At 41.8% G+C, this 14,847-nt stretch overlaps 1 protein-coding gene across 1 annotated transcript in view; it reads left to right on the forward strand.

Moving 5' to 3' along the window:
* Positions 1-4,297: 4,297 nt before the first annotated feature.
* MMP16 (matrix metallopeptidase 16) overlaps positions 4,298-14,847 on the forward strand; it is a 176,657-nt gene continuing 166,107 nt past the window's right edge. The window contains exon 1 of the mRNA XM_069957394.1: positions 4,298-4,647. Coding sequence (XP_069813495.1) covers positions 4,519-4,647 — 129 coding nt within the window. The 5' untranslated portion in view covers positions 4,298-4,518. The remainder of the gene's footprint in view (positions 4,648-14,847) is intronic.

The raw sequence follows: 14,847 nt of genomic DNA on the forward strand, positions 1-14,847 counted from the left end.
TCGACGGCCGATTATTTTTAAACCTGCTAACAGACAACGATCAGATGATGATTGGGTCCTCGGCTGATCATTGTCTTTATTATCTGCCCCAAACGGCCTGATTACTGTGTATATATTATTGCCAATTATCACATTCCTGATCTTGCATGGTAAACGGCGTAAGCGCAAAGAGCCGCCAAAATACATCACTGGATCACAAAGTGGATCACTATCCTCAAAGTGCAAAAATTGTGCAATTTTCATTGCATCAAATCCAGAAACATTGTAATGAAAAGCGATCAAAAAGTTGCATATACGCAATCAAGGTACCAATAGAAAAGACACATCATAGCGCAAAAAATGACACCTCACACAGCCCCATAGACCTAGGGATAAAAATGCTATAAGCCTGGGAATAGAGCATTTTTAAGGAACGTTTTTTTCTGTAGAAGGTTTTATTTTTTTAAAAGCCATCAAATAATATAGAAGTTATGCAAGTTGCATATCGTTTTAATCGTACTGACTTGAGGAACATGAATAACATGTCAATTTTTTTCCATAGGACAAATGGTGTAAAAACCATTTTTCAATTTCACCGCACATATAATTTTTTTTCTGGTTTCGCAGCATATTTTATGCAAAAATTCAGTCTGTCATTGCAAAGTACAATTAGTGACGCAAAAATAAAGGGCTCATATGGGTATTTAGGTGAAAAAATGCAAGTGCTATGGCCTTTTAACCCCTTAAGGACCGGGCCAATTTTGTTTTTTGCGTTTTCGTTTTTTCCTCCTTGGGCTTAAAAGGCCATAGCACTTGCAATTTTTCACCTACAGTGAGTCCAAGAAGTATTCGATCCCTTGCTGATTTTCTTTGTTTGCCCACTAATAAAGACACTATCCTTCAGCACTTTTAATGGTAGATGTATTCTAACATGGAGAGACAGAATATCAAGAAAAAAATCCAGAATATAATTTTAAAGAATATATTTTAATTAATTTGTGTTTCAATGAGGAAAATAAGTATTTGATCCCTCTTGCCAAACACACTCAATACTTAGTGACAAAGCCTTTGTTTGCAAGCACAGCAATGAGATGTTTGTTGTAGTTAACCACAAGTTTAGCACACACACCAGGGGGAATTTTGGCCCACTCTTCTTTGCAGATTCTCTCTAAATCATGAAGGTTGGTGGGCTGTCGCTTGGCAATTCTGACCTTCAGCTCCCTCCATAGATTTTCGATCGGATTGAGGTCTGGCGACTGGCTGGGCCACTCCATGACCTTAATGTGATTTTTCTTGAGCCAATCCTTTGTTGCCTTTGCTGTATGTTTAGGGTCATTATCATGTTGGAAGACCCAACCACGGCCCATTTTCAGAACCCTGGCAGAGGGGAGGAGGTTGTCCCTCAGGATTGTGCGGTACATGGCTCCATTCATCTTCCCAGTGATGTGGTGAAGTAGCCCTGTACCCTTGGCAGAGAAACACCCCCAAAACATTATGCTTCCACTTCTATGCTTGACGGTGGGCACAGTGTTCTTGGGGTCATAGGCAGCATTTTTCTTCCTCCACACATGGCGGGTGGAGTTGAGGCCAAAAAGTTCAATTTTGGTCTTATCTGACCACAAAACCTTCTCCCAATAACTTGGTTCATCTTTCAAATGATCATTGGCATATTTGAGGCGCGCCTCCACATGTGCTCTCTTCAGCAGGGGTACCTTTCGGGCACTGCAGGATGTGAATCCATTGTTGCGCAAAGTGTTGCCAATTGTTTCCTTGCAAACTGTGGTCCCAGCTGCCTTCAGGTCATTTGCTAACTCCTGCCGAGTGGTTGCAGGACGATTTCTGACTGTTCTCAGCATCATTGCCACCCCACGAGGCGAAATCTTCTTTGGAGCACCGGGCCGAGGTCTGTTGATTGTCATGTTATACTCTTTAAACTTTCTGATAATTGCACCAATAGTTGTTACTTTCACATCCAACACCTTACTAATCTTTTTGTAGCCCATTCCAGCTTTGTGAAGGTCAACAATTCTGACTCTGAGGTTCTGTGACAGCTCTTTGGTTTTACCCATGTTGGAGACTTGTAATCTGTGTGATCTGTCTGATTCTGTGGACAGTTGTTTTTCACACAAGTGATTAGTGAGAACAGTTGGCTTCAGGTCAGGTAACAAGTTGATTGGGAGTGTCTAACCGGTCTGTAAAAGCCAGAACTGCTAATGAATACTAAGGGATCAAATACTTATTTCACTCCATGAAATACAAATCAATTAATATATATTCCTTAGATTTATTTTCTGGATTTTCTTTTTAATATTCTGTCTCTCCATGTAAGAATACATCTACCATTAAAAGTATAGAATGATCATGTCTTTATTAGTGGGCAAACAAAGAAAATCAGCAAGGGATCAAATACTTCTTGGACTCACTGTAGAAACCTAGATGAGCCCTTATTTTTTGTGCCATTTAAAGGGGTAGTGCAGGGCTAAGAAATTATTCACAAAATAACACACATTACAAAGTTATACAAATTTGTAATGTATGTGAATGGCCCCCTTCCCCCTGTTTTTACGCCATTCGCCCTGGGGTAAAACTGACTTGTTATATATGTCCGTCAAGTTGACAATTACATTGATTACAATGATATGTAACATGTATAACTTTTATTTTATCTGATGGCCTGTAAAAAATTCAAACCATTGTTAACAAATATATGTCACTTAAAACCGCTCCATTCTCAGGCTTATAGCGGTTTTATCTTTTTTTTGGAGGTGTCATTTTATCTTTTATTTTTTGAGGTGTCATTTTTTGCGCCATGATGTGTTCTTTCTATCGGTACCTTGATTGCGCATATACGACTTTTTGATCGCTTTTTATTACAATTTTCCTGGAATTGATGCAACCGAAAATGCGCAATTTTGCACTTTGATATTTTTTTGCGCTTACGCCGTTTACCGTGCGAGATAAGTGATGATTAATTAGTGTGATTAATTAATAGTTTGAGCGATTACGCACGCGGCGATACCAAACTTATTTATTTTTATTTATAACATGGGGGGCTTTTTATTAACAATTTTTTTTACACTTATACTAGAAGCCCCCCTGGGGTTAGGGTTATTCCCCCTTGGGTTAGGGTTTTTCCCTCTGGGGGACTTCTAGTATAAGCACACTGATCTCTCATTACGATCTATGCTGTATAGATATACAGCATAGATCAATGAGATAGGCACTCGATTGCTTTTGGCTGCTGCAGCCGGAAGCACCCTGATGCCGAGCCGGGATCATCGCCATTGCGGCGCAGACCCTGGACGGTAAAGGATGTATGGATCGCGATCCACCCCACTAGACACCAGGGAACGGCTCTGGAAGGTAATCTGATGCAGCTGTCAACTTTGACAGCTGCATCTGATTACCTGATTAGCAGGCACGACGATCGGACCGTGCCCGCTAATAGCCGCGGTCCCAGGCTACATGCGGCACCCGAGACCGCGGCGATTCAAAGCGGGATCGTCGCGCGGCCACGCTCTGAACTCCCTTAACAACCGCAGGACGTAAATATATGCCTGCGGTCGTTAATGGTTAAACACAAGGAGGAAAAAACGAAAACGCAAAAACGAAAATTGGCCTCGTTTAACACCGAACTTGCCCCCCCCCCCCCTATACATAATGCATGGAGCACTGGCTATGCACATAAGATGTGCATCACTCCTACCCTGTCCCCTTTTTTTTGGATTGGTGGGGATAGAGGAAACATCTTAAGAAGGGAATACCCCATTAAATGCAACTCTTCCTTTATTTCCTCTAAATAGATGCCAAAACCCTTCAATTCCCAGAGACACCAGGATGCACAATAACGCAGCACCAATCCATCTCCGCTCCGCATGTAAAATGTTACATTATCTAACAATTACATTCTATAGCACTTGGAACCCAATCAGACTTCATGCATGTCAGTAAACCTTATGGGAATTGTCATCATTGCCCTAGAAATGGATGAGAGAAAACATTAACCCCTTCCACCCCTGCCTGTCCAGTATAAGCCTGGCAGATTTTCTTCTAGATTCTCAGAATAAAGCAGCTACTTTTTCCTTTGGAGTAGGATAAGCCAACACCCAGAGACACAGAGGAGATGAATGGGAAGGAGGGGGCTGGAGGGAAGAGGGGAAAGAGGAGGAGGGGGGGGGGGGGGTCTGATTTCCTTCCTTTCTTGATGTTTACAGCCTGTCTCCTTTAAGAAGGACGAGACAGCTCCAGAGGAGGAGTTATGCTGATGAAGGATGGACATTCCCGTAGAGGAGACTGAACACAGAGGGAAGAAGAGGAGAGGCAGGCTGGGCACACAGGCCTCTCTCCACATAGGGGATACAAGGAGCTGCTTCCCCCTCAGCCCTGGCACGCCTGGCAGCTGGTTATGAATAAGATCCAGTGCCCCTGTGCCCCTGTGGATTGTGTGCCCATCCCTGCTGCAGAGCATCTCTCCTGTACTAGGTGTGCAGGGCTGCCCAGCACTGGGGACCAGGACTGGTGAAGCTGCAGCTGCTCACCATGGTGTGGATCACCTCAGGCTCTGGCAGGCAGGCGCTGGATTGCTGGCATTCATTGGTGCTTTTTTGGCAAACCTTGCTTTGGATTGTATGTGCTGTATCTGCAGAGCAGCAGTATTTCAATGTAGAGGTAAGAGACCCATCTATGTGTGTGTACTTATTGCTGGAACAGCACTACAACTCTGCCAGTGCCCAGTGCTCCATGGGAGGCTGCATTAACCCATGAGGTGCCCAGTGCTCCCAGCATCAGGGAGGGCACAGCATCTGATGCCCCCCAGTGTGCAGGGCCAGCTCAGGGGGGTCACTGCCCCCTATTACTCGGGGCTTTGTTCTCACAAACAAGGGAAGCTGATCCCTGGCAGTGTGCATCCAGCTCTCCCCTCACCCCTGACTGGGCTGCTATGCTTGGGGTTTGTTGCCATACAATGTATATATACAGTAGCCTCTGTGTGATATACTGTTACTTTAGAGGGCAGTCTACCACAGGCAGAGTATAAACCATACCACATGGCTCTTTGTGTGTTGCAAACAGTTGTGGCTTTAGGTTTTATGAGATGCAGGAGTCTGTGAGGTGGCAAAGAGGGCAAAGCTAGGAGGACTGACTGAGGGCCATTGTACAAGGGGTGTCATGTGCTAATATCTACAGTATCTATCTATCTATCTCCTATCTATCTATTTATCTATCTCCTATCTATCTATCTATCTATCTATCTATCTCCTATCTATCTATCTATCTATCTATCTATCTATCTATCTATCTCCTATCTATCTATCTATCTATCTATCTATCTATCTCCTATCTATCTATCTATCTATCTATCTATCTCTTTATTTATCATCTATCTATCTCTTTATTTATCATCTATCTATCTCTTTATTTATCATCTATCTATCTCCTATCTATCTATCTATCTATCTATCTATCTATCTATCTATCTATCTATCTCCTATCTATCTATCTATCTATCCATCTATCTATCTCCTATCTATCTATCTATCTATCTATCATCTATCTATCTATCTATCTATCTATCTATCTATCTATCTTCTATCTATCTATCTATCTATCTATCTATCTCCTATCTATCTATCTATCTATCTATCTATCTATCTATCTATCTTCTATCTATCTATCTATCTATCTATCTATCTATCTATCTCCTATCTATCTATCTATCTATCTATCTATCTATCTATCTATCTTCTATCTATCTATCTATCTATCTATCTATCTATCTCCTATCTATCTATCTATCTATCTATCTATCTATCTCCTATCTATCTATCTATCTATCTATCTATCTATCTATCTCCTATCTATCTATCTATCTATCTATCTATCTATCTATCTATCTATCTATCTATCATTCTGCATATAACTGCAACATAGACAGGACTACTCCTATCATGTCCATTTTACTCTTTGTATATTCTTACTTCAGACTACCTATCTTATCACGCTTTAGGGACTGGAGCAAGCACTAGTTTAGTTTGTGAGGTTCTGTCATCCCCCCTGAATGGCTACCTGTAAATAATGACAATGTCAGTGGAGTAAGAAAAGATGATGGGATCCTGCCTGCATAATGCTGGGGTGACAGTCCTCATTGTGCAGCTGAATAGAAGTGCCTGCTATGTCTCACTGACATGTTCTGTTCTATTCAGAGTTCAGTCAGTTCGGATCCATTGTATAAACTTCTCCATATAAAAGTTATTTCACATCTCTCTGTTGTACAGATCCTCCTACCTCTTATTTGCATTGAGCACCAATGACACCAGAGGAAAGCGGTCTCAGGAGGGGAGGAGGGGATATTATATATATATGATATTTTACATATAAAATAGAGGCACATCTGCTTGTTGCTCGGCCAGCGGTATATACTTAGGGTCTGTGGATTGTTATTTGTGCTTTTTACTGTGTGGATGTGCTAGTTTTACACCTCTTGGTTGGGGGAAGGGGAGTTTTTTTTTAACACTTTCTCTGTCACATTTTTCCAGTGTCTGCAGCTATAAGGCCCCTAGAGGATTCTGGGTTGTGTGACTCCATATTGTTGTAGTTACTGACTTACTGTACACAACATATTAGCAACGATGGAACGTTCTTTATATGTTATAGTAGTGTTTGCATTATTAGCAGTTTGGATATACATATGATGCCTTATCACATTGCAGATGCCATAAATAAAATGCTTATATTGTGCTGTTGGCACCTTCTGCAGTGGTCACTTGCACTCACCAGAGATACACTCAAGTAATAGGTAGATTCTACAATTGTTAATGAATCTCCTCAGTAAAGAGGACCTATACTGTCCTGTCTTACATAAAGTGGACCTTGTAATGCCTCATTTCTCCTGTGGTGGCACTGTTGTGAAAATAAACAGTTTGTGGACTCCTCCTCATTAACAGAAGATACATTTGCATAGAATTCAATAAAAAAAAAAACTTGTCTTCAGTAAGCTCATAAGCTCCCCCTAGTGGCAGCTGAAGGCAGCCATAATTTTAGTAGATCTTTGCCTGGCAAATGGAGGTTCTAACCCTTACAGGAGTAAACAGCAAGTAATTGTAACAAATTTTACCAAAATGTTATTTTTGAGATTGAGATGGAGTTGACATGCTCACATAATCCCTGTGCTGACTGCAAAGAAAACAAAACAAAACAATGTATACACTCTGACTAGTCCCTTTATTGACATATGAGCCATAACATTAAGACCATAAGTAGTATCACCATATATCAGCCTTAGAGGTGCAGTCTCCATGATTTGGACTTATTCTTCCAGCACATCCAACAGATGATCCATCAGATTAACATCTGGGGAACTTGGATGCAGACCGCTTTGTACCTGTAATTTCACTGGATACGTCGTAAAACCCCTGCAGTTATGCTGTCCACTTCTAAAGCGGATAGAATTCCCAAACGCGCCATAGGAAGTTTACAGAATTACAATGTATTACAATTCAGTCTATGGCGCTTCCAGCAGTTTTGTCTACTGCCCACCTCAGAAGAGGACAGCGTACCTGCTGCACCAGCAAAGTGATAGTATGCTTTAAACTATTCCCGAATATCTTCTGCATTATTCCAGGACACATGATCCTGCTGGAAGAAATAGTATTACCCACCATGAAGGGGGTGCTTGGTCTACAACAGTGTTTAGGTAGGTGTCAAAGGAAGAACAGGCCCCAACCATGCCCAGACCATTCCAGAACGCTATTGCGTTCGTCGCTACTGAGATCGACTGAACGACGTCTTATTCCATGTGAATGATTTGCGAACGATCAACGATAAAAATAGGTCCAAACTTGTTGGTCGTTTAATCGTTGTCTGATATTACACTTAACAATTATCGTTCAAATCTGAACGATCTAACGATTTTTTTAACGATAATCGACCTGTGTAATAAGGACCTTACATCCTGGTGCTGACGCTCACCTGGTTGTCTACAAGATGTAAAAGAAAATGCCATTTATTACAATAGGTCACCTCCTTCTATAGCTCCATGGTCCAGTTCTGACACTCATGTGTCCATTGTAGTTGCAGGGGTCAGCATAACTAGTCTGCACCTACACAGCCCCATATGCCGCAAGCTCCAGTGTTCTCTGACACCTCTGAATGTATTATATAATGTACTGTAGGTATGGGTGTTTTATACAGCATTCCGTTTTAGGCTTTGGCTCAATCTGTTATTACAGTCAGTGGTTTGAATGTAAAATACTTGTTCTCTCTTTGTTCCTCTCCGTCACAAGTACATTAATAGGCCCCTGTGCCAGAACGGTTTCTCCCATGCTGACTTCGGGTTGTATTTCAGATGTCACCCCTGTGTGAATATGTAAACCTGCATGATATCCATTATTTAGGAGACTTCACTCACCTACCAGCATGAGCTGCTCAGGAGAATATTGAAGCTGATCTTTAGGCTTAATATTCTTGTATGTCACATATGTCAGTCAGATGCTTAGTTATTTGCATTAGGTCTCAGATATAGAATGTATGATATTATTTAAAGCTACAGTGTCAACCCTTGAAGGATGATTTTTGTAGACCGGCAGGAAACAAATATGGAGCTAGCTTCATTGATATTGAGTTAAAAAAAAAAAATCTAACTTAAATGGTCACTTTTGATTCAAACAACTTCCCTCCATGTGATAGCATATGTGGCCAGTCACTTCATTTAACAAAAATGGCAGAAAAAAGACTTGTCCACTAGATGTCTCCCTTCTCTGCTGTCCACTGTCTGTTGTTAGGTGCATTCTGTCTCTAGTGTAAGAGAGACCAAGACAGAACACTGGAAGTGAGGGCAGGATTTAGTATTATGTGGAAGAGAGATCCTGTTCTTATGAATGTAGTTAGGGAGCCTGTATGCCTACTCCAGAAGGCCCATACTGTGCTTGATAGTTAAGTTAATTCTTCCCTCTCATCTCTTACCACCCAAAGGTTCTTGGTAACTGTGTCTTGTTCAGTATATATAGAGCTGCTTTCTGAATGTAATCCCCTCTGCTTAGAACAGGGCTGCTTTTTTGATGTAACCACATCCATGCTGTGATGTTGTTGCTGTTTTTTTTTTTCCTTGCAAAACTTGTAAAACCAGAGCATCAATAACAACCTCTCCCTACATGCAATCTATATTACTGTACTATGCAAATCTTCCCCAGCACAGTTCTAGACAGCTTGGTCCACTACACTTTGCCCAGCAATATGTTATGGCATAGCAGAGAGGAGTAGGTGCTGCCCTATGATTGGCCAGAGGAGTAAAGGGAAAGAAAGTTCTTCTAGTTCGCCTACTAGGAGAAAGCATTAACAATACAACAAAAGTTTTTGAAATCCTCAGTATTATTAAACCAAAACTGGTACCCAGAAGAATATTCAGAAATAGGGATGTGATACAATCCAAGGTCTGCACGGTAGTCTAATATAAAAGCGGACATACACCTTCAATAACTGACGGCCAAAGGATCGTTTAGGCACCACTTATCGCTCCCGTCCAGCCCTGTCCTCCCCATACACAGGAATGTTTGGCACGGCTATGAGATAAGCCAGAGAGGCTTATCTCTCTGAGAACTAAGGGGTCAGGTGGTGATTTTCCATCACACTGACCCCTATCACTACCAAAATCATCTGTTGGTGGTCATTTAGGAGAGCCCCATACACCTTATACTGATAGCTGAACCCATAACAGATTATTTGCATCTCAAAACGCATCATCCCATGTGTAAGAGTACTGTGCAGCGCTTCTGTGGATTGCATAACAACCCTATTTCTAAATATTCTGCTAGGAGAAAGGAAGAACAGATACCACATATGGCAGTGGTTTCCCACTACAAGCTGGTTCTATGGCCACTGAGCCAGGTCTTCATAGTGGAGAACCCTACATATGTATCACTGCCATAAGGGATATGTTGAACTGCTCTGTCCAAGGGTCCCCTGCCCAAGGGTTGTAGCATTATAGGATGCCCTTGGTTGTCCTCATCCAGCAGGTTTCCTCATAGAGAAGGAGGTATATTATTTCTCACCAGACTTCTGTGAAAATTAGAAAAAAAAAAGTTCTCTATGAATCGTTCTGTTTTAGACAGCAATGGAAATTTTATATCGAAGATTTAGACCATTTCAAAATGACTTGGAGAAAATCTCCTGGAAAGCAGAATAGTTGATAATGTGATTATGAGGAGAAATGAGCAGCACGAAGAAGGCAAGAGCGGGATCGATACCTGCACAATGTTCTGCAGCGTAGCCTATAGGAGACAGCTTGTACGTTATATTGTAAGAAGAAATAGATAGTCGACTCACATCATAGATCTGTCTAGTTGATGATGTAGACCTTGAGTCGACTAGCGCTGAAGGATGAGTATAATAGGAGTTTCGAAGACGAGGGCTCATGTGTACACGGATCGCAGTGTGAAAACACCTACATTAAATGTGTATGTCTTCTGTCCTATCCAAAGGGATTGAAAAGTCTAGTGCTCTTAGCTCCATGAGCATGTCTGCCTATGGGAGCACTAACCATGCAAGTGCCGGTCCTGTTTTATTCATGAGCGAGTGGTCCCACTAAAAGGGTCAAGGCATTAAACTTTTACCAGGGCTCCTGTCATCTGCTATCAAACCCATCCAGAAATCGCTAAGTATATTATTCATCTATAATGTGGTGCCCCCCCCTCCTCCAGCAACTCGTCTAGATTCCACCTTTCATTTTCCTAAGGCGGCTTGTGAAATGAAATCATTCACTTGACCAGTTGCATTTTCCTAGTCAATAGTTTTCACAAATGAGAATTACAAGGGGGGTCATTGAAATAAATTGGCAGTCATGTAAAACTTAAACGGGCCTGTGTGACAGAAAGAGAGGCGTTCTTTGTGATGTGCTGCCTGGCCTAGCTTGAAGAGGAAATCCTGAATGAGGGACTTTCTCTGTGACATCCATATACCCTAACAGTACCTAGAGCAAAGGGGTTGTTATAGGTCGCTACCGATAAAACAGAGATGTGTTTCCTTGGTTCCTCCAAAACTTCCTTTGGAAATATAAGAATACACATTGCATGAGAGATTCCTATATCCTGTTGCTTTTTTATCAGGAAACGGCAACTTTTTCACCTCATGTTGGCCCAGAGCCAGCTACCTCTGCAGACGGACACAACTGCCAGGCTGGGGAGGATGGGGCAGCCACTGTGTGTATATATGTCCCAGCCATCCAAGAGTATACTGCAGTAAGATACCTTACCCTGCCATCTAGAGGGAACTCCATAACGAATAAAGACTACATGACTACACTATAACATAGTCAAATTGGGATATAAGAGTATATATAAAGTATATAGTATTAGTAAAAAAAAATGGTAAATATTCTTGTCATCCCACTATACAATATTTACTATTAAATAGCTTTTAGGCTCAGAAGTAAAGGCATTTGTAAGAACATTAGTTTGACAGAAAGTTTTCTCTCCTGACCTCCCCAAACAAATGAATGGTCATTGTGGCCGAAAGTTTATGTGTTTCCATCTGTCAATCAGAAGGGAAAGGCTGTGTTACATGGCACGATAATCTGGGGGAAGCGAGCGCCAAACTGTCACTTCAGTGCTCGCTTCCCCCTTGTTCCCCACTCACTGTCTTTGCTATTACAGACAGCAGGAGGGGCCACCCCAATCATCCTTAGATGATTTGTCAGCCCATTAATAGTTTTTCAGCCCATTGAAGTCAGAAGCAGTCTGCTGCCGCTGCTCCTTTTTCCGCAGGGCGACAAACCATCACTACACAAATCGTGTTCTTTCAGCATGATCAGCTGACATGTCGGCTAATCGTTGTCTTTTAACATGCGCAATTACACTATACAGTGCAAGCCTGAATGCCAAGTAATCGGCAAAGTAAGGCCGATAATCGTTTAATCGTGTAATAGGGCCTAAAGCTTTGGCCAGACAAAAGGGTTGGGCAGTGAAAATCCCCTCATGCCTGACCCTCATCTCGACCAACATCATCTGTCAACGTAGAGCATGGGTCTCCAAATCGCGGCCCTCCAGCTGTTGCAAAACCACAATTCCCATTATGCCTGGACAGCTAAAACTTTGGATGGGAAATGTAGTACTGCAACAGCTATAGGGCCGTAGTTTGGAGACCCATGGCGTAGAGACTGGAGGCCATTACATACCCACTGAAGGCAACGGTTTTGGCTGACTTAAAGCGTAACTGTCATTTCAGGGTCATTTTTCTGAAAACTTTAAATATCAACAGTACAAGCGATTTTAAGAAACTCTGTAATAGGTTTTATGTACTAAAAGAGTTTCCTTCTGTACTGAAAAAGCAATCTCCCAGCCTCCCCACTCACATCAAATGAAGCAGGATTTCTGTCTCCATTATGTGGCTATGGAGAGGGGAGGGGCTGTTAGGAGTGACTGAGCACGGAGCAGTCCTGCAAAGCACAACACCCTGCAATCTTCTCTCAGTAAGTTCATAGATAAGCACTGACCTTTCTGACACCTGAATTTAGCGTTTTAGGTGCCCAGAGAGTCTACAAACAGCTGACCTTCATGTCACCTCTTCCTGCTCCCTCATCTCCCTCAGCCCCTCCCCCCTTCACAGGCTTACAATGGAGAGAGCAGAGCCCGTCTTCACTGGCTTCTCTGTAATGAAGACGTGTTTGCCTGATAATGCACAGATAAGAAGTCAGGGGGGGAGTCTGGGAGATTGCTTCTTGAGTACAGAAGGAGGCTTTTTTGGCTGATGAAACCTATTACAGAGTTTCTTAAATTCGCTTATACTACTGATTTCTGCAATAAAAAAAAACATGACAGTTACGCTTTAAGTCTAAAGTAGTGGCACACAGCCTGTGGCCCTCCAGCTTTGACAATACTACAATTCCCATCATGACTAGACAGCCAAAAAGTGTTCTAAGGTATATGGACACCTTAAGAATTCTTTTAAAGCTTATACATGCTTACATTATGTCATGTGACACAGCAATGGCAGAAAACACAATGTTAGTGGCATCACACTAATCCAGGATACATATATAAAGGTTGTGCGTATACACATGATAGAGCCAACACATCAAGGTGGACCCTACACTCTCCTGGGCTACTACTAAGCCTATATCCATGTAGGATCCAGCCATACTTAGCTTATAACCAGCCTGGGGATATGGGTGCAGTGCACTGGGTTGAGTGCAAAAAAATACAAAACAAACACCCCAAACTCCTGATATATGGGCGGGTACATATTGCCAAATTGTAGTGCAAATATCAATGGATGATGCTAAGAAATATGTAAAATATGTAAAGATTTTAATATATACCCAGTGTTAGACTGGCCCGCTGGAGGATCAGAGAATCCTCTGGTGGGCCCCCAGCTTTAGAACCTGCAGTAACTCTGACTGACATGTCATTTCTCACTGATTCTTTATTTGCGGGCCCCTCAGGATCATTTCCTCTGGTGGGCCCCAGATACCCCAGTCCGACACTATATATACCATTTATCTGGAGGGAGACACTATAAATGTCTAAAAATGACCAAAGAGAGTGGACTACACATGATCAAAAGTTTTAATTGGGGCCGCCCACCAATCTCTAGAACTAACTAAAAGCTTCTCTCCTCGTACAGGTTCTATAGAATTTTTATAGAATTGACAATTCCACCAGACCCCCCTTCCGTATAGTTTTGGGTAAAGTAAATAAACACCGAAGTGTTTTTCCAGCTCTTTAGGATTGTTTTCCAGCCATTCTTAGAGAATAATAGCAACAAAAAAAGAGAGTGGCGTAAATGAGAGGAGAAGAGGGAGCTTAACATGACATTACCCTATGTGGTGGAGAAGTGTCACTACCGTTTACCACTAATCCTCAGCAGAAGTGGCGCCAGTGACTCCCGTACCGTAACCTCGCTATAGATCCCTCCGGTGAATACTCCTGAGAAAAAAAAGGCAGATTTATAATCTGAAAGAAGTTATGTAACATGTCTTTTATTATCTCCAATAACACAGCAGGACGCTGCTCTCCTAGCTCATAAATATAGAGAGAAAAATAAAATTTCTTCCACTCAGCAGATCAGAAACTGTACATGGACAGGATGATGTATAATTAAGGAGCCAAACAAATCTGGGAGGCTATTCTAACAGAAATGTGCATGGATTTTCATAGAGAGCAGGTTGGCACCATTTGGCAGGAAATTATGGAGAGAATTTTATTATGTAAAAAGTCTCTCTAAAGCAAAAACACATTGGAGAAGAATGCCTGAAATTTATTACGAGAGGCGGACTTCTTCATAAAATGGGCAAATCATCGACTCTCAGTGCGCCATAATCCATGCCATCGAGGAGCTGGTCTATTCTTAATGGAAACATATTGCAAATAAGCATTGCTGTTACTGGCCACGCCCCTCTAGCCACACCCACTTTCGGAGAAATTGGGAGAGAGTCACAAATTGGTTTATTAATGATTAAAAACTGAAACATCTTCTTTTTCCTTGTGATTTTTTTTCTATATTTTTTGGAGTTATCTGGGTGGCAGTCTGGCTTGAGCTGCTTTTAACAGCATTTAGAGGTATGCTTTACAGTAAGCCCCCTAGGCATAGCCACAATAGTCTGGATAAGACCCTATTCTTTGTATTGGAGAGGATTTTGGGCATGCTCTGTAACCTGTGTAGAGGTCATTCTACAGGAAAAGGCTGAACTCGAAATATCAGCTATTGTGAACAGTCTCTTTATTTATACACTAGTATCACTGTAAACCTATCAGTGATGATAATGAGGACACTGCTAGAAAATGATCTGTACAGGACAAGATGTACCAGCTTACCATTAGGCCTGTAGTGGTCAGGATGAAAGCTGCAAGGTTTTGAGTTTATTTTATTGTATAGATAGTA

This window comes from Dendropsophus ebraccatus, chromosome 2, assembly GCF_027789765.1.
Source record: "Dendropsophus ebraccatus isolate aDenEbr1 chromosome 2, aDenEbr1.pat, whole genome shotgun sequence".
NCBI lineage: Eukaryota > Metazoa > Chordata > Amphibia > Anura > Hylidae > Dendropsophus > Dendropsophus ebraccatus.